Source organism: Sciurus carolinensis, chromosome X, assembly GCF_902686445.1.
Source record: "Sciurus carolinensis chromosome X, mSciCar1.2, whole genome shotgun sequence".
Taxonomy (NCBI): Eukaryota; Metazoa; Chordata; class Mammalia; order Rodentia; family Sciuridae; genus Sciurus; species Sciurus carolinensis.
The window spans coordinates 113767755-113788142 of record NC_062232.1 but is presented as its reverse complement, the minus strand read 5'-3'; the positions used below and the strand labels follow the sequence as shown (position 1 = coordinate 113788142).

The following is a 20388-nucleotide window of genomic DNA, read 5'->3' as shown; positions in this document are numbered from 1 at the left end:
TGTCATTATGATCTCTTGTGTTACGGAATGAGTTACCCATTGGGCTATGAGCTAATGTAATGTAATCTACTGGTCATGTTCAACCCAATGTGCAAAAACACAGAAATGCTTGGTGAGACTTGTGGGGAGATGAGTGGTACATGTCATGTCTCTTTCCAATTTAGGATCAGCAGATATGAATGAATGAATGTGTGACTGAATGGGTAAGTTGTTCATTTTCCACAAGATCAAAGGATTTGGAAGTGAAAATTATTGAGGGGTATGGGTAATTGCTTCTATTTGGGGAGGGCTTATTATAGGCCAGACCATATGATCCTCTTATTCTCATTGCCCCAGGAGATTAATGTGATGAGAAAGAGCAAGTTAAGAAGGAGCAAGTTTAGGTGATATCCAGTGACTATAAGGGCATTGACTGAACCCATCTAAAACTGTGCTCTCTTCCTCTGTCCCAGCCCCAGTTCCCCTTCCTGAAAAGAGGGGCTTAAGAACACTCTGTCCTTATCTCTCTCTTGGGGCAGGAGTTTTGAAGAATGGAAGTGGAATCCCTCCTATCTCATCTGTGGGTCTCAGAATCCCTCTAGGTGCCACAATCAAAGGATCAGAAATGCTTCCCACTCTTCCACCACTTTCCTTGAGAGCTGTGCTATCCAATATGGTAACTACTAGCCTTCTCTGGCCATTTAAATGTAACTTACTTAAAATGAAGTGGAGGCTAGGATTGTGGCTCAGTGGTAGAGAGCTTGTGGCTCAGTGGTAGAGAGCTTGCTTAGCATGTGTGAGACACTGGGTTCGATTCTCAGCACTGCATACAAATAAATTAAAGGTTCATCCACAACTAATAAAAATATTTTTAAAATAAAATGAAATGAAGTAAAAGTTACTTAAAATTAAGTTGTATTAAAATTTAGTTCCTTTGTTACACTAGCCCCATTTCAAGTATTCAGTAGCTGTATGCAGCTAGTGGCTACTGTATTGGAGATTCTTACCTTCATTGTCATGCCTGAATTTCTAGTTGTCCCATTCCCAGTGAGTGATTCAGGCATTTAATGATTTCATGATGTTTTCTGGTATAGGCAAGTCCAAGCATGTGTGTTTATTATAATATTAGATCATAATAAACTTCCTTTTCCTTTGTGACTCAGCTGGCAACCCTCTTCTGTTGAGAGCAACCTATTTTAGGCTTTGTGAGTCACATTTTCTGTCAGTTCTTTTTATTCTTCCTCTTGTATAAATCAACTCCTTAACAAGGTAAAAATCAATATCAACTCACATGTTACATACAAGCAGGCCACAGAGTGAGTGATATATTGATGTTTTTGGTTGGTGTACATAGACAGGCTGTGCTATCTATGAATTTCAGTTAGCAATGGTAGAGGGATATTATAATATATGTGTTATGGGGAGGTAGGGTCAGATAGGATTGAGAACCTGACTCATATGCTAATTGTAGAAAAACTGAAGAATGAAAGGAAGGTGGAGAAAAGTCTTGGGGCTAGGAAATGGCACACAGACAAAATGTATGGTCCAGGTCCAGCTGTCTTGGCTCCTCTTTTGGTCTAATAACCTGTGTTAGTCAGCATTTTGACCCTGTGACCTAAATGCCTGGCAAGCACAACTTAGAGTACGTAAAGTTTATTTGGTACTCACAGTTTCAAAGGTCTCAGTCCATGGCCAACTCCATTGTTCTGGGTTCAAAGTAAGGCAAAACATCATGACAGAAAAACATGGTGATACAAAGCTGCACGCCTCATGGTAGCCAGGAAGGAGAGAGGGAGAGAGAGAGAGAGAGGGAGCACAAGGTGCAAGGGACAAAATATAAACCTCAAAGGCACATCCACAGTTACCTACTTCCAGCCATGCCCCACTTCCCTACAGTTACCACCCAGTTAATATATTCAAAATATTAATCCATTAATGGATCAATTCACTGCTTAGAATACAGCTCTCACAACCTGGTCATTTTGCCTCTGAACATCCCTGCATTAAGACTGGAGCTTTGGGGGAACAACTCATATTCAAACAATAATATAACCCAAACCCCCGACTCTTGTCTCACCTCCAGCGGTGGTATGTGGCGCTGTCTCTGCCAGTCTTCTATCAGGGCCAAAAGTCTTTCTCTGCTCTCCGGGCCGTACGCGCTCACCCAGCTCTCCATCTCCGTGGGCAGTATGGTTAGGAATTGCTCCAACACCAGCAGCTCCAGGATTTGCTCCATAGAGCGCATCTTGGGCTTCAGCCACCGACAGCAAAGCTCCCACAGCCTGCTGAAAGCTTCCCGAGGCCCGGCCGCCTCTGTGTACTGGAACTGCCTGAAGTGCTGGCGCAACACCTCGCAGTCATTGCTGTGGTCGTGCAGCATCGGGTCCCCCTTGCACAACCAGGCGGCCTCCGTGGCAGCGTCTGCCCTGAGCGTCATCGGCCCTTCCCGGAGTCGAGTTTCTCTGCAGCCCGAGGTCTCAGGTTCCAGGCCCTCCTGGAGCCGAGGACAGGGAAACGGGAGAGAGAAGACCCAGCCCTGAAGACAAAGGGGCACTAGACTCTGCCCTCCAGTTTGAGGGCCTGCCGACACACAGCCACCGACTCACTCCCCAGGGAAATGCACGTGCACATCCGACTCTGCGCCCAGTCCCCAAAGGTTCGCAGAATGCCCGAGCCCCAGCACACACCCTCTAGAGCCATGCTGCCCAGCACGTCAGCCGCTGGCCTCACGTGGCTGAGGCAAAAGTGGTGAAAATTGAAAGGTCAGCTCCTAGGCACCTTTCAGCCATCCACAGCCATCACTGCAGAGAGCTGCGCCGGGGAGGGCAGCTCCCCTCTAGCATTCCGGCCCGGGGCCAGTGACACCTGCCCTTTAGGAGCCCCCTACAGAGGCGCAGGGAGCGAACACCTTTCCCAACACCTTTCCCAGTCTAAGGAGGGCAAGCTCGGGTTTCTGCATACAGGGAGGCCACCCAAGAAATGCAGGACGAATCCTTCCTTTTATGTGAGTTGTTTGTTTTGCGTGTGTGTGTGTGTGTGTGTGTATGTATGTGTGTGTGTGTGTGTGTGTGTGTGTTGTTGTTGTTTTGTACTGGGGATCGAATCCAGGGATGATTGATCACTGAGCTACACCCCCAGCCTTTTTCATTTTTTTTCTTCCCCCCCACCCCCCACCCCTCTTTTCCCTCTATACAGTCCTTCCTTCCTCCATTCTTACCACCCTCCTTATCCCTAACACTAAATCTAACCCTAACCCTAACGCTAACCCCTCCCACCCCCCATTATATGTCCTCATTCGCTTATCAGCGAGGTCATTTGTCCTTTAGTTTTTTGAGACTGACTTATCTCACTTAGCATGATATTCTCCAATTTCATCCATTTGCCTGCAAATGCCATAATTTTATCATTCTTTATGGCGGACTAATATTCCATTGTATATATATGCCACAGTTTCTTTATTCATTCATCAATTGAAGGACATCTAGGTTGGTCCTTTTCATTTTTTATTTCAAGACAGGGTCTCACTAAGTTGTTGAGACTCTTGCTGAATTGCTGAGGCTGGCCTCAGATTTGTAATCCTCCTGCCTTATTGTTCCAAGTCACTGGGATTACAGGTGTGTAACACCACTCCTGACTAGGAATACTGTCAATACTGCTGCATAACCCTGACAGTTCATGTAGTTTTCATTCACCCTTAGAAGCCTCCAAACGAAGAGATCTCAGTTACAGTCATACTCTGCAAGGGCAGCCAATCCTCGATTCCTCATTCTTCTCATCATGGAATATGTGTACTGGCACTAGTGGGCCCATGACCTCCTGCCACCCCCGTCCTCCTGTCTCAGCCTCTTAAATTGCTGCAACTACAGGCATGCACCACCATACCTGCCTTAGGACACTTATTGAATTGACACTGTGTGGCCGCTACTGTTCTAAGCATCATAAATGTAGTAATTTGCTTAGCCCTTGCCCAACACTTGGAGCTGGGTTCTGGTATTATCCCCTGAATGAAGATGAAGGAATGAGGTTTGAGGATAGGATTGAGTTGTCCGAAGTCATGCTAAACGTTAGAGGAAAATGATGCTGAGGTTAGAATCCATAGTCTCCTGCAATTCAAATGTCTAAAACCACCAAAATATATTTACTGCAATCTCTGAGGTCACAGAGGCAGTTACATCATACACATCTCCACAGGTCTTAGGATCTCTATCTTCCTGTGTGCAAGGAGTCCTCTCTGTTTTTGCTAAGACAACTCTTGTACCTGTCATCTTATCTGATGAAGACCAAGGTACAAGAAACACTCATGACTCCTTTCCATCCAGTTTTCCAAAATTGACACTTTGTCCCTATATCACCCTTTAACTGCTAGGAACCTGATTTTTAGTGTCCAGCTGATCTAGGTATGATAATCTGCTAGCTGGACAATGTTGACACCCAGTTCCTCTATCTAAAGTTTGATGTAGGGGAGACGGATGTTGAGAGAATGAGGAGGAAGGAGAGAAAATGGCGTCCACGGATTACAGTACCTACAGCCAAGCTGCAGCCCAGCAGGGCTACAGTGCCTACACTGCCCAGCCAACTCAAGGATATGCACAAACCACCCAGCAGGCATATGGGCAACAAAGCTATGGAACTTATGGACAGCCTACTGATGTCAGCTATACCCAGGCTCAGACCACTGCCACCTATGGGCAGACCGCATATGCAACTTCTTATGGACAGCCTCCCACTGGTTATACTACCCCAACTGCCCCCCAGGCATACAGCCAGCCTGTCCAAGGGTACGGCACTGGTGCTTATGACACCACCACTGCTACGGTCACCACCACCCAGGCTTCCTATGCAGCCCAGTCTGCATATGGCACTCAGCCTGCTTACCCTGGCTATGGGCAGCAGCCAGCAGCCACCGCACCTGCAAGACCGCAGGATGGTAACAAGCCCGCTGAGACTAGTCAACCTCAGTCTAGCACAGGGGGTTATAACCAGCCCAGCCTAGGATACGGACAGAGTAACTACAGTTATCCCCAGGTTCCTGGGAGCTACCCCATGCAGCCAGTTACCGCGCCTCCATCCTATCCTCCTACCAGCTATTCCTCTACACAGCCGACTAGTTATGATCAGAGCAGTTACTCACAGCAGAACACCTATGGGCAGCCGAGCAGCTATGGACAGCAGAGTAGCTATGGTCAACAAAGCAGCTATGGGCAGCAGCCTCCCACTAGTTACCCCCCTCCCAGACTGGATCCTACAGCCAGGCTCCAAGTCAATATAGCCAACAGAGCAGCAGCTACGGGCAGCAGAGTTCATTCCGACAGGACCACCCCAGTAGCATGGGTGTTTATGGGCAGGAGTCTGGAGGATTTTCCGGACCAGGAGAGAACCGGAGCATGAGTGGCCCTGATAACCGGGGCAGGGGAAGAGGGGGATTTGATCGTGGAGGCATGAGCAGAGGTGGGCGGGGAGGAGGACGCGGTGGAATGGGCAGCGCTGGAGAGCGAGGTGGCTTCAATAAGCCTGGTGGACCCATGGATGAAGGACCAGATCTTGATCTAGGCCCTCCAGTAGATCCTGATGAAGATTCTGACAACAGTGCAGTTTATGTGCAAGGATTAAATGACAATGTGACCCTTGATGATCTGGCAGACTTCTTTAAGCAGTGTGGGGTTGTTAAGATGAACAAGAGAACTGGGCAACCCATGATCCACATCTACCTGGACAAGGAAACAGGCAAGCCCAAAGGTGATGCCACAGTGTCCTATGAAGACCCGCCGACTGCCAAGGTTGCCGTGGAGTGGTTTGATGGAAAAGATTTTCAAGGAAGCAAACTAAAAGTCTCTCTTGCTCAAAAGAAGCCACCAATGAACAGCATGCGGGGTGGCATGCCACCCCGTGAGGGCAGAGGGATGCCACCACCACTTCGTGGAGGTCCAGGTGGCCCAGGAGGTCCTGGGGGACCCATGGGTCGCATGGGAGGCCGTGGAGGAGACAGAGGCAGCTTCCCCCCAAGAGGGCCACGGGGTTCCCAAGGGAATCCTTCTGGAGGAGGAAACGTCCAGCACCGAGCTGGGGACTGGCAATGTCCCAATCCGGGTTGTGGAAACCAGAACTTTGCCTGGAGAACAGAATGCAACCAGTGTAAGGCCCCGAAGCCTGAGGGCTTTCTCCCCCCACCCTTCCCACCCCCGGGTGGTGATCGTGGCAGAGGTGGCCCTGGTGGCATGCGGGGAGGAAGAGGTGGCCTCATGGACCGTGGTGGTCCCGGGGGAATGTTTAGAGGTGGCCGTGGTGGAGACAGAGGCGGTTTCCGTGGTGGCCGTGGCATGGACCGAGGTGTCTTTGGCGGAGGAAGACGAGGTGGTCCAGGGGGGCCCCCTGGACCTTTGATGGAACAGATGGGAGGAAGAAGAGGTGGACGTGGAGGACCTGGAAAAATGGATAAAGGCGAGCACCGTCAGGAGCGCAGAGATCGGCCCTACTAGACACACAGACCCCGCAGAGCTGCATTGACTACCAGATTTATTTTTTAAACCAGAAAATGTTTTAAATTTATAATTCCATATTTATAATGTTGGCCACAACATTATGATTATTCCTTGTCTGTACTTTAGTATTTTTCACCATTTGTGAAGAAATATTAAAACAAATTAAATGGTAAAAAAAATAAAATAAAATAAAGTTTGATGTAGATCATGATGTCTCCTTCATAAAATGTCCAATGTGGATCCAAGTCCATGAAAAGTCAACACCTGGTACCAGTGCTTACCACAGAGGAAGTGCTTAACTACAGCTAAATGCTAGTTAGGTCTCATTCTTAGGAAGCTTTTATTTCCCTGAGTCTAGGTGCCTAACCATGGCTGGAGGTCATGCAGGAACTATTGGGTTTTACTGTGGATCCACCCTTTAATCCACTTCATCCTTACAACTGACCAGTCCCCTGTCCCTTGCTGGCTAACCTGAAACCTTCCTTAGGTCTGAGAAGTGACCCCTAGGGTTCCTATCCATGGGTCCTTCCCAATTCACTTTAACATGGGGCTGGTGGTTTCTCTTAGGCCCTTCTGGAATGGTCCCACCCTCACTGGGCTAGGAATAAAGCGATATGTGAAAAGAGGGAACTTGGGGAAGGGCAAGGGTTACACGTCTTTAAACCATCTGAAGGCTGCTTTAAAATCAGATGCCAGTGTCTATAGGTCAGTGTGGGGCCTCTGCATACTCCTTGGACAATGTAGTTTCTCTTGTGCCACGCTACCTCATACATGGGGTAAGGGCGCAGAGTCAAGACCCAGACTCCGGGAGCTGGCTTGTGGCGAGCAGCCTGTAAACTCGTTTACATTTTATAGGTTTCTTGCTCAATCACAATGTGCCACAGGGGATCAGATCACCAGGCTCCTATACAGGTGCCCTTGGTAACACTGAGTCAACTTGGGGCAGTTGTTTACTTTCCTAGGTAGGAGAAGCAGAACACTCCTCCCTGCAAGTTTTCCTTATGCACTTGAGAAGTTCACTGCTGCCAGCCAAGAACTAGGATTTCTCCCAGCAGGAGGAGATGTCTATCCTGACATCCTCTTGCTCTGGGGAAAAAGATCTATTGTGAACTAAACTGAACTTTAATTTGTATAGAGGTGAATGGACACTTTGAAGAGAGAATCAGGCTTGGGGTGTTGCTCAGTGGTACAGCACTTGTCTAGCATGCGAGCACCAAAACTGGAAAGAGGTAAATTCAATTAAAGAAATAGAGAATGAAAGATTAGGGAGGAGCTGAGTGGAAGCCTAGTAGGGTCAATGGAGTGTGAAAGTACAATGGACTGGTCACTGTTAATGTTGTAAGGCAGTTTCATCTGCTAACTGGCAGTTATGGCAGTTAGAATTCTATTCCTCCATAGAGATCAGGGGCTGAAGGTTGTCGGGGGCTACCCTTTCTGGTGATTACACTTCAAAGGAATGGCTTTCAGGTCCTGGAGAAAGGTGCTCCTGAGCCTTAGGACATACAAATACATCTCAAAGGAATAGAAGAAGACTCATAACTGTAGTAGTCAATGCTCTAAGAAAGGATAATCAGGGACCTATTCTCAGGTGTTGGCTAGAACTAACAGTAAATTCTTCCTTGAGTTTTCTCAGGCAGGCCACCCCAGGGATGTGGCCTTGAACTGTTAGAAACCTTCTTAGGGAGCCATCTTGGGACTGCAGCATGGCAGAGCCTACAGAAACTGAAACCCAGATTTGTGAGGTACTGGAAAGCTTTAGGGACACTATAAATCTACAGGGTAAAAACTACTACCTCAGATCCCCACGGCTAGATGAGAAGACACACAAACAAAATGAAAAAAAAAGGGAATAAAGCACTCCAAACAAACCAGGATGTTCCAATTATCAACTCCATTGACAAACCAGTAGAAGAAATGTCAGAGAAGGAGTTCAGAATTTACTTAGTAAAACTGCATCATGACTTTAAGGAGGATATAAAGAGTGAAATCAGAGCTATGTTTCAGAAGAAAGAAGATAACTTAAATAAAGAGATAAAGATCCTGAGAAGAAATCTAGACGAAATCTTTGAAATGAAGGAATCAATAAACCAAAATAAAAATTCAATGGAAAGCAGCACCAACAGAGGAGACCACTTGGAAGACAGAACTTCAGGCAATGAAGACAAAATACATAATTTTGAAAATAAAGGTGACCACACAGAGAAGATGATAAATTGCGTGACATTCCCTCACCCAGACACAATGCCTGAACAGCCGCTGTTGAAGCCAATGGAGTGGCGCTACTGTGACTACTTCTGGGCTGAGAAGAAAGACCCCCAAGGCAAAGGCACCATGGTGGGGTTCAAATTGCTGCTCCAAAAGCAACTGAAGGGCAAGCAAATGCAGAAAGCAATGTCTGAATTGGTCCGAGAGAGGATAAAGATTGAAGAACATGCAAAGAACTTGGCTAAGCTCTCTCAGAACTTGTTGGCTGCGCAGGAGGAAGGCTCCCTGGGAGAAGCATGGGCTCAGGTGAAGAAGAGCCTGGCAGATGAAGCAGAAGTTCATCTCAAGTTCTCCGCCAAGCTGCACAGCGAGGTAGAGAAGCCCCTAATGAACTTTCGTGAGAACTTCAAGAAAGACATGAAAAAGTGTGACCACCATATTGCTGACCTCCGCAAGCAACTTGCCAGCTGCTATGCATCGGTGGAGAAGGCCCGGAAAGCCCTCACAGAGCAGCAGAGAGACCTGGAGATGAAGACCCAGCAGCTGGAGATCAAGCTGAGCAAGAAGACGGAGGAGGACATCAAGAAGGCACAGAGGAAGTCCACACAGGCTGGGGATGACCTCATGCGCTGGGTGGACCTCTACAACCAGGCCCAGTCTGAGTGGTTTGACGAGATGGTGACCACCACTTTGGAGCTGGAGCGGCTGGAAGTGGAGAGGGTGGAGATGATCCGGCAACATTTGTGCCAGTACACACAGCTGCAGCACAAGACGGACATGTTCAACCAAAGCACAGTTGGCCTGTGAACCAACTGCTTCAAAAAGTGGACCCAGCCAAAGACAGAGAGCTGTGGGTCAGAGAGCACAAAACGGGCAACATTCGCCCTGTGGACATGGAGATCTAGACACGCCTGTGTGGCCCCGGGGGTCCTGCCCAGGAGAGGGGCTGGGTGTTCCGCGGAGAGGAGATGGTGTCTCCTGCTGGGTGAAGCTGCCCTCCCATCACTCTCCTGTCCACTGAGGAGAGAGGAGAGAGCTGGCGATTCCAGAAGGGTGATCTGGATGGCCCAGCTGGGGGATCCCAAATATTCCCAGGCCAAGAAGACAGACCTGCAACCCTGTCCTTGTCTCCAAGACAAACACCATGCCATGCTTGTTGCTCTGAGAACAAACCGAGGCTGGAAAAAAACAAAAAAAGAAAAGAAAACTTCTTAGTGTTTAAGACTTTTCTTTTTATTTTTTTTAAATGAGTTTGCCTTACCAAAAAACTATATTTAGGACAAGAAAAACAACTTTGAATAGTGAAAGATTGAGTAGTCATGGTTAAACACCTGATGAGCCAATCACAATTGATGAAGAACTTTGGTAATTTCTTGTAGCATGCATTAAAGAGAAGCCTGTGCCCTGCCTTGACTTTCTCCATTGTGTACAAAAACAGCAGCCTTGAGGCTGTGCCCTACCCATTTTGAGTACAAGTGCTAAGGTAGAATGACCTGGCAACTTCTCTGTGCAAGTAAATAACCACCAGATGTTGGACACACAGAACTTACCAAGAACAACTGCCAGCTGCACAGCACATCATAAGGCACAGACTGATAAATAACTTATTCATGCTAATAAAAAATTACCACGTGCAAACTTTATTGAATTAAATCAGATGCACATAGATTTATGGGCTTAACAAGACCATACCAAAGAAACTAGTCATGTGAGCTTATTGGAAACACCAGACCAATGGATGTGGCAACCATCTCACCCAGAACCCATAAAAGAAGGGACATCTGAGAATATGGCACAACAATGCTGACCCTTCCACCCGGTATACATGTCACAGTCTCTGCCCAGGAGATTACCATGGTGTTGAACTGTCCCCAGATTCCAGCTCACCCTGGGTTTTCTCTGCCATTTCAAGACAGCCCATTTGGAAGCTTTGTCTAGATCCTTTCACCTTGTGAGTTCCCTGTCCTCTTGGGTTCTTTCATACCTTATGAGACCACCTGCAGTGTTTCTTTGCCTTTGCAGTTTGTAGTGCCTCTTTAAATCCTGTGACCACCTTAAACCTTTTTCGGCTTCTCTGTATGCTAATACCACTGATTGAAGTATGATGTGCAATTTGAATGTTATAAGATAGGAACTTAGGGATACAAAAAGAACACTGAGTCTCAAAAGAGGTGTTCTCTCTATTTCCATATATGTGTTTGTGTGTTTGTGTGTGTGCGTATGCACACATGCATGTGTGTGCTGGGGATTGAACCCAGGGGCACTTGACCACCAAGTCACATCCCTACCACTGAGTTACATCCCTAGTCACTTTTATTTTCTGTTTTGAGACAGGGTCTTGTTGAGTTGCTGAGGCTGGCCTCCAACATGGGATCTGTTTTAGTCAGCTTGTTTTTGCTGCTGGGCGCAAAAGACCTGAAAAGAACAATTAGAAAAAGAAGAGTTTATTTGGGGCTCACAATTTCAGAGATCTGTCTATAGACAGCTGATTCCATTGCTCTGGGCCCAAGGTGAGGCAGAACATCACGGCAGAAGGGTGTGGTGAAGGAAAGCTCAGGACATTGCCAGGAAGCAGAGAGAGAGCGAGCGAGAGAGAGAGAGCACTCCCTTCACCACAGACAAAATATGAACACCAAGAGTACACCCCCAGCAATCCACCTCCTCAAGCCACACCCTACAATTACCACTCAGTTAATCCCTATCAGGGGATTAATTCACTGATTGGTTTAAGGCTCTCATAACCCAGTCATTTCATCGCTAAACATTCTTGCATTGTCTCACACATGAACTTTTGGGGGATACCTCATATCTAAACCATAAGGGGATCTTCCTGTCTCAGCCTACAAAGTCTCTGGGGGATTATAGCTATGCCCTACCATACCAGTCCCTCCTTTGAACTTTCTAAAGCTTTCCTTTCCTGATTCAATCTATCACAGGTTAGAGTCACTTTGTTTTATTTTTATCCTCTCCCCACAATACAAAGATATCAGGGACAGTCTATCCTGAAATGCTACTGTCCTCTCCATGGGTTGCTGTGGGTACCTTCAATGCAGCCTTCACCACTACAGCCCTCCCAAGACCTAGTCTCCTTTTTATCCCTCTTTCCCCATGTGCCTCCACCCAATCTAACTCTGTCACCTAGCTCATTCATCTCCCGAGATCCTAAACTGGCCACTTCCTCCCTTTCACTAGACCCAGGCACCAGCCCTCCCTGTTGCTAACTCCCTCAGTCATTTTATAAAAACTGAAAAAAAAATTAAGTATTCTCCATTGGGTCAAAATTTAGACATGGCTAGTCAGAAGTTTATATATATATATATATATTATTCTTTTATTCTATTACCAAAGACATATAGTTTAGCACACAAGAAAACCAATTTAGGAATGTTGAATGTTCCCCATTTTTCTAAGTACTTGCAAGTTGAGGTGGAATGTCCAGCTGGAGTCCAGTTCTTGGCATCCCAAAAAATTGAGAAAGACATGCAAAGTGACAGACAATGCATAGATTTATTGAAAAAGAAAGTAAGTCTAAAAAATAGAACAACTAGATCAACTAAACTCCATAAAGTGGAGGGGGAGGAGGAGAGAGAGAGACAGACAGACAGACAGACACACTCCAAGCACCAATGTGTATGTGTCGGGGATTGTCTTATACGTTGAGTTGTGAGGTGTGTCCCCTTCCCACACAGACCCCAGTGAATACTCTGTCTCCTTTTTTCCCATCAGTCACTTTATGATACCTAATTAGAATACTGCCCACTTTGCTCTCATTGATTACTTTACGATACCTGTTTTAGGCAGTTTTTTCACTGCTGTAACTAAAGGACCTGACCAGAACCACTGTAAAGAAGGAAAAGTTTATTTGGGGGCTCACGGTTTCAGAGGTCTCAGTCCATAGACAGCAGGCTTCATTCCTCAGGGCTCAAGGTGAGACAGAACATCATGGTGGAAGAGTGTGGCAAAGGGAAGCAGCTCACATGATGATCGGAAAGCAGAGAGACAGACCCCACTCTCCAGATACAAATATATACCCCAAAGCCATGCCCCCAACTAACCACCTCCTCCAGCCACACCCCACCTGCTTCCAGTTACCACTCAGTTAATCTATCAGGTGATTAATTCACTGATTGGGTTAAGACTGTCACAACCCAATCATTTCTCCTCTGAACCTTCTTGCATTGTCTCACATGTGAGTTTTTGGGGGACATCCAAATTATAACGATACCTTATGAGAATACTGAACCTATGGTAGGCTTTGGCATGAATGTTAAGACCCCAGTGGCAGGAGTTGTCATAGTAATTGGACTTAAGGTAAATGGGGACATAATTCAACTCCCATCTTGTACCCCAGCCATTTTCTTGTAACCTTGCCTCTACCATCTTGATATCCCTAAACTCCTACCTAACATTTCCCCCTGAGAGACAAGAGACATGATCCAAAAAAATTCTGGGGGTGGCTAAAGGGCCGGAGGTTTCATCTTATTATAGCTGCTTCAGGCTGACAGTAGGCTATTGTCCCTTCCTGTTTGGGATTCACAAAATTCTCACCCTATCTGGTCAAGTTGAAATAGTTGAGTGACTGGGTCCATTTGGAGAATCAGTTTGAAGGCTTGCTATAGTACCAGCTGAAGTTGGATGGCCTCTAAAGGAGATAAACTTTGTTAGTATGTATAATAAGCAGGATCGAAACAACAATGCCAGAAGGAGCATCAAAGGGGTCCCACCAAGGGAAGTAACTAAGACATCCAATTCCACAATTTTGACCATGATCCCCATGACTCCAACAATTGCTGTTGGATTTTTGAGGCACAGTTTGTTAATTTCTTTGGTGTATTCATAACAATTCCAGATTAGTTTGCTTCAAAGCAGTATTCTTCCTCCAGGAAGGGACATAATCCCCTTTTTCAACAGTTAACAAACCTAGCCCCCTCCTGTTTTGGAGAGTGACTGCTGCCAATTAATCTATCTGGTTTTGAAAGGTTATTATACTTTTTACTATTTTCTCTAGGCTATTCGAGAGATCTTTAGATAAACTCTGAAAGTAGGATAGGGAGGTGTTTAGCCCCTTACCCTTGTTACTGTACAGGGGTGCTGAATTTGTTGTCTCTGTTCAGCAAAGTACTAAAAAACAAAGACACAGAGATAGCAAGCAAGCAGCAGGTTTGTTTGGAAAGTGACTTAGACAGACTTCTCCGAAGAGAAGTGTCCTTGGAGGCAGGAGTCAGGTGGGGGAGTTTCGGCCTGCTCTTTTTATGGTCTCTGGAACCTCCTCCTTCCTTATCTCCTCCCCTGTCCACGCTAGCTTCACTATTATTAATTGGTGCCCCCCTGCATCCACATATCTGTTTTCATTTTTCTATTGGATCTTCCACTTAGGAACACGAGTACAGAAGTATCTATCTGATTGGGGTCCCCACTTGTGTCCAAGAGTACTTGGGTCAAGTAGGAAGTTGACCTCATCAGAAGACCCTCTCCAAGCTCCTTTGCTCTGGCCCTGCCCTGGGCCTCCTCACTCACCATCTTGCCCTGGCCGCCAAAACCCTTCTACATCTCCCTCACCCTTGTGCTAACTCCAGTGGATAATCCCAATCCTACTAAGAGAGGAATTAGTTGTATAGCCTATTTTGCTCTAATAAATGTTATTAAAGGTGTGATTAGAGATTGAATGTTAGGGGCTGTATCTTATATTTGGAGCTAGATATACCAGTGTACACATTCCCATCCAGTTGGTTGGTAGACACAAGTAAGAATTGGTTCCACACAGGAAGAATATTTCTGGTGTCTCCATACAGAAACCAAGTTTGATTGAAAATGTGTGTTAGTTTATTATTTTCAGATTCCCATGTGGATAGAGTTCTGGCCAACACAGCCTCTGTCAGAAGTTGGAAGGGGCCATAGGACTAGTCTGGGGTTACCCTCAGGATTTTATTTTCCCAGTGTAAGAAATTTCTTTTTATACCAATGAGAATCTACTCAGTTGAGTTTTCATAACCAGTTGGAGCAGATCTCCCAAGGAAAGATGTCTGTGCAACCAGAGAGTCTGTTTTGATAATAGCTTGTTTCTATTTAATAAGGTATCCTTTTTCAAGAATGGTTTCCATGACAAACATACTAGTTTTCTAAAGGAGGCTGCTTGGGTCACCATGGAATTAAAGTGGACTCTGTAGAGTAATTTTTAAGGAGTAGTTGCAAAGGAGTTTTTCTAATTTTCCCAAGTTATACCTAAGATTCTGTTCCCTCTGGATTCAGAGGGGTGCCTGGAACTTGAGCCTCATTTGGGTTATAGTATGCCCCCCATATTGGCAGGTGAGATGAGGTCTTAGTAAGGTTATTTTGATAAGACTGGAATTGAACTGCCTTTTCAGTCATTGTTTTTGGCCATCTTTTTAATTTGGAAGTTGTACAAATCACCAAAGTTCATTAACCAGAATGGATGACCACTGTGACATTTCAGGTGGAGAGTGATTTTGCTGGTAGTCCATAGCTGGTCATGGACTGGGATGGTAGTGTTTCTGTAGAGCTAGGTGATGGTCATACCCAACAGTCCTCAGCCAACCTGGAATCCGACTGCTTTAGAAGACAGTGGGTAAGGTTTAAAGTTTTGAACAGGTGTGTCAGATCCAAAGATTCTCCCAGAGGCTGGCCTGAGCCAAATAATGGTCATAGGGTAAGGATCACTTCCAGAGTCAGGATGAGAAATGGGGAAAGGCAGAATGAGACTTTTAATATGATAGGAGTCATCTGGAAAGGTAACCCCATGTTAAAGAGAAAGTAAAGGGTCCTATCCTTGAGAGTATAGTGTTAAGAATAGCAGAACCCCAAACACAATAATCCATAGAGAAAGATAATTCCCCAAACTGGAGCCCACATCAGGTGGGGTAGAGGATCAGAAGGCACTAGTTTGTCATTTTTGTGACTGTTTCTTTAAAAGGAACTTGAGGTCTTCAACTGATTTGCTGATCTAATTCTCTTTGAGCAGGGTGTGATGGCCAGATGGTGCTCTCCTCATCCTCAACACATGAATCCAGCTGTTGATCTTTGATACTTTTATAGCTGTGGGGATAACCAGACTCACTTTTGCCCTCGATTGATTCTTGGAATCCTTCCTTCCAGGTTTTTATTAGCACCTGTTCTCCTGGTTTTACTTATAGGGCCATTCCATCCTTAAGAGTTGGAGGATTTGGTTTCCTATGGTTTGAATAGGTAGTTGAAATTTGCTCACATTATTTAGGTACTTAATGAGTTAGGCAGTTTCAGGATCTGCTTTAAGTTCTGACAGAAAGGGTTACCCATATAGCATTCCATAAAGGCAGATATTTAGCTGGGTCCTAGGTGCATTTTGAACTCTCATGAGTGCAATGGGTCTCCCATATTTCAGAAGTATCCTGAGAGAATTTACCTAGGACCCACTTTAAGTTCTGGTCAGTTCTTTCTGCCTTCTCTGATGATTGGGGTCCCTAAGCAAAGTGTAGGTACTATTTGATTCCCAGGCAACACAGACCAGTGGCTTGTTTTTCAAAGACCCTTGATGGGGTGACCACTTGATAGCCAGGATGTCTGTGAGTGGTGGTGGTTACAGCCCTCCTGGTAACAGAGGTCACTCACATATTTTGGGACAACATCCTGAGGTCTTCCCTCCATGAAAGGTTTAAACCACCTTAGAAATAAAGGGGCATTGATAAATGACAGGAAAGAGGTTCACAAAATATCAGGCAGTTCTCTTGGATAAACCTGAAGTCAGTATCAGGACATGTAATACACTCAATCCAGCCCCCTGACCTCCTGGTGGAGCATTAATGTGAGGAAATGATCTCTGAACCTATGCCAGCCACCCAGACCTGTCTGACCTACCTAACCTAGAGGAGGAATGGTTCACAGATGGCAGTAGTTTTTTCTACATTAGTCCAAGGGAGGCTAGGTATGCAGTAGTTAGCCTTGAAAAAATAATAGAAGTTCAACCCTTGTACCTAGGGACCTCCACTCAAAAGGCTAAGACAATTGCTCTAACCAGAGCCCTAATGAAAGGACAAGGTAAAGAACTCAATGTGTATACACACTCCAAAGATGTGTTTTTGGTGTTGCATGCCGCACAGTCATTTGGAAAGAAAGAGGCCTCTTGATAGTTCAACACTTCCCCATTAAGCATAAGGAACAGATCTTGCAGCTGTTGGAAGCTGTGACTCTTCCCCAAAGGGTGGCTTCCTACACTTCCAGGGGCATCAAAAGGACATGTCAAAGGAGTCCCTGGGGAACAGAAGGACTGATCAAATAGCCAAGGTGGCAGTGACAGTAGGAGGTCCAACCCCAGCTATGGCTCTCTGCAAAACTGCTTCAGCAATTTTCTCCCTTTCCAATGGGGTACAACATGCTGTCAAGATAAACAGTGTCTTTGCAGGACAAATCAAGAGTCATGGTTAAGATTTGAAATGATCAGCAAATTTTTCTGGGTCCTCTGAGTATTTCCATAAACTGTTGAATATCTGGAATAGAGAAGGGTACTTGGACCCTCACAGTTCCCTCTACCCCCATCACCTCCCTGATTGGTGACATGAAGGCAGCAGGGTTACAAGGACCATCATGGGTCCTGCTTTGGAAATGCTGAGGGATTAGTAGCTTTAGAGAAGGGGGTGGCCTGTGGGGTTCCTGCCTGAAAGGATCATATGGGGGAGGCTGCTTTAGATGTTCCCCATGAGAGACAGAGGGGTGGTTTAACAATGGTCAGGATATCTGGATTTGGGGAAATAGCCTTAGAGGCCCCTTGTGAGATCTTGTCTTTGATTAGGGGCAGGTTTTGGTATAGGGCCATGAAGGCTTGAATGTAGGGGAGTTCTGACATTTGCTTTATCTCCTGCAAAAGACATCTAGTTGCAGGATGGTACTATTTTTTCCACATTTTTATTGGTGAATTATAGTTTTTGACAGGATTTGTTGTTACATATTCACACATGCACACAGTATAACAATATAATTTGGCCAATATCACTGCCCAGCTCTTCCTACCTACCTTCCCACCTCCCACTACTTGGTCACTTTCCTCTACTGATCTCCCTTTGATTTTCATGAGACTCCCCCACTTTCTTTTCCTTTTTCCTCTCTAGTTTCTGTATATGATAGAAAACATACCGCCCTTGACCTTCCACATTTGACTTTTTTCACTTAACATGATGGTCTCTAGTTCCATCCATTTTCTGAGGAAAATTTTGGCTACCATTCAGAGGTCATTGTTCTGAATCCCCTAGCTCATACTGGAGTCAATATTGGAGTCAAGTAGTATTGCAATAGAAAACGAGTCAGCTTTTTTTTTTTTTTTTTTGATTGTCAGGGTCAAAGTGATGGAGTATATATCTGAGTGGGCAGTCTTGTAGAATAGAGGTGGTCCCTCCCATATTGGCTATTCTGTAAGAGAGGAGAGTTTTTAGGTCTTGTAACCACTGCCCTTAATTCAGTCTGAGGCACCTCTCTTGGAAATTAGGGACCTTGAGCTTGGGTATTTCCCATGTGTCACCACAGAAATTCCACAATGACTGTTGAAGCCAGACTCCTCTGGTCCCTATGTTGGGTGCACACCACTTCCTTTGAGTTGCTATGACCAGAAAGATGAGTCTCATGTCAACAAATTTTATTTTTATTTTTGAGACAGATTCTCACTAAAGTTCTGAGGCTGGCCCTGAACTTATGATCCTCCTGTCTCAGCCTCCTGAGTGGCTGGAATTACAGGTGTGCACCTGGTGGTTTTTTGTTTCTTTGTGAGCACTGCCTGCCATGTAAAAGGTGCAATATAAATTTGTATGCTTTTCACCACTTTATCTTTCTTACATCAATTTAATTGTCAAGCTCAGCTGAAAAACCCTAAGAAGGTAGCAGTGAAAGGTTGCCTCCCCTACAGGATCCCAGAGAAAAAGGAGAAGGCAGGGTCTCCAGGTAACATGGAAATTCCCATTATTTCCTCTTCTACCCCCACAACTATCCTCCTCCTTCAATTTTCCTCTTACAGGGACTCTTTGTGCCACTAGCAGAGGGTTCTTTCTCTCTCACCTTCCTACCTTCCCTGCTTTTACGTCTCCTCCATACCTCATGTAAACCTGCTACCCTTCTGTCCTGCAACAGGTTCTCAGCACCCTGCTTTGGCTCCTTTCTCCCATAACTCTTGGTGGAACAATTCTTTATTATTATTATTATTATTATTATTATTATTATTATTATTGCATTATAATGATACAGAGTAGCGAGATTTGTTATATGTTTTCACAAGTACATAACATAATTTGGTCGATTTCATTTCTCAATGTCTCCCCTTTCCCTCCCATCTTCCCTGAGAAATTGTTCTTAATGATTTTGGGAGCCAAAGGAAAACCTGAGCACCTAGGTGACATGAACATGTCCATCTTCCAAGAGGAATGGGCATAAGGATTCTAAGATCAAGCAATCAATTCTTAGAATCCTGTGGAACAAAACAAAACCATACTGTTTTCTTAGTCCCAGAGACTCAGTGGAGAGAAGTGACTGATTCCAAGGCTGAGGCAGGGATTATTCAAAATGAGCCTCATGCACATGTGCACACACACACATACACACAAGCAATGATGGGTGTGTGTCAAAGGAACATAGGAACCCACTGAAAGCCAAAAATAGCCATAAACTCTATTATTTGCTTATGTGACTCAGTAAATTTCATATTTCCCCTTCATCCAGTTTAGGTTGATTTCCTATGATTTGCAAAGGAGTCTCAACTAATCAGAAATTACATCTAGTAGCCAGGGACATGCCCAGAAATTTGTGGACTTGGGGTATGGTACTCGATGATTAGATTTCCCTGCCCTCCAGTGGAAGTTATTCACTCTTTGTTAGAAAAACAGCTATAAACAAACTGTACAGCTCACCCTAACAATTGGTGCTGTGACAGGATGCATGCATCTGGACCACCACCAGCAGGAGGCGCTGGTCTCTTGCTAGGACTTGCTCACATTATCACAAAATTGTGGAACACAACCCACTTCAATTCAGTCCTCAGCACTATCCCTATTCCCCACCCCACTGATACCTCTTCTATCCATTGGCAGTTTACTTTCTTTTTTAATTAGAGACCCTCCTTTTTTTAAATTAAACACCTGATCCTGGGACCCACTGTCCCACATGTCCATACATGCACATACAAAAGTTTGGTCAGATTCATTCCACGGTTCTTCCCTTTTCCTATCCTTTCTTCCTCCTCCTCAATTCCCATCATCTACTCTACTGATCTTTCCTCTACATTGATAAAATTACCTCTCCCTTTTTTACTTTTCTCTCTCTTTCTTTTCTTTTTGTCCGCCGCTCCCTTATTCTGGATTAGCTTCCACACATCAGAGAAAACATTTGACCTTTCAATTTTGGGGGACTGGTTTATTTCACTTAGCATTTCCATCCATTTACTGGCAAATGTCACAATTTCATTCTTCTTTATGACTAATACTCCATTGTATGTATATAGCACATTTTCTTTTCTTTTTTCTTTTTTCATTTTTGGTACCAGGAATTGAACTCAGGGACTCACAGGTGCTAACCACTGGACCACATCCTTCACCATTTTTATGTTTTATTTTGAGACAGGGTCTCACTAAATTGTTTAGGAGCTCACTAACTTGCTGAGGCTGGCTTTGAACTTGTGAACCTCCTGCCTCAGCTTCCTGAGCCACTGGGATTATAGGCATGTGCCACCAGTCCCAGCTACCACATTTTCTTTATT

At 45.2% G+C, this 20388-nt stretch overlaps 2 protein-coding genes across 2 annotated transcripts; both read left to right on the top strand.

Moving 5' to 3' along the window:
• The first annotated feature begins 4445 nt into the window (after window positions 1-4445).
• LOC124971883 (RNA-binding protein EWS-like) lies at window positions 4446-6629 on the top strand. The gene is given in 2 exon segments (XM_047535837.1): window positions 4446-5208; window positions 5211-6629. Coding segments are annotated over 2 exon segments (1974 nt in total). The 5' UTR covers window positions 4446-4479; the 3' UTR covers window positions 6456-6629.
• A 2034-nt stretch (window positions 6630-8663) lies between these two features.
• Window positions 8664-9568, top strand: LOC124971664 (growth arrest-specific protein 7-like). The gene is given in 2 exon segments (XM_047535325.1): window positions 8664-9459; window positions 9462-9568. Coding segments are annotated over 2 exon segments (903 nt in total).
• Window positions 9569-20388: the final 10820 nt, after the last annotated feature.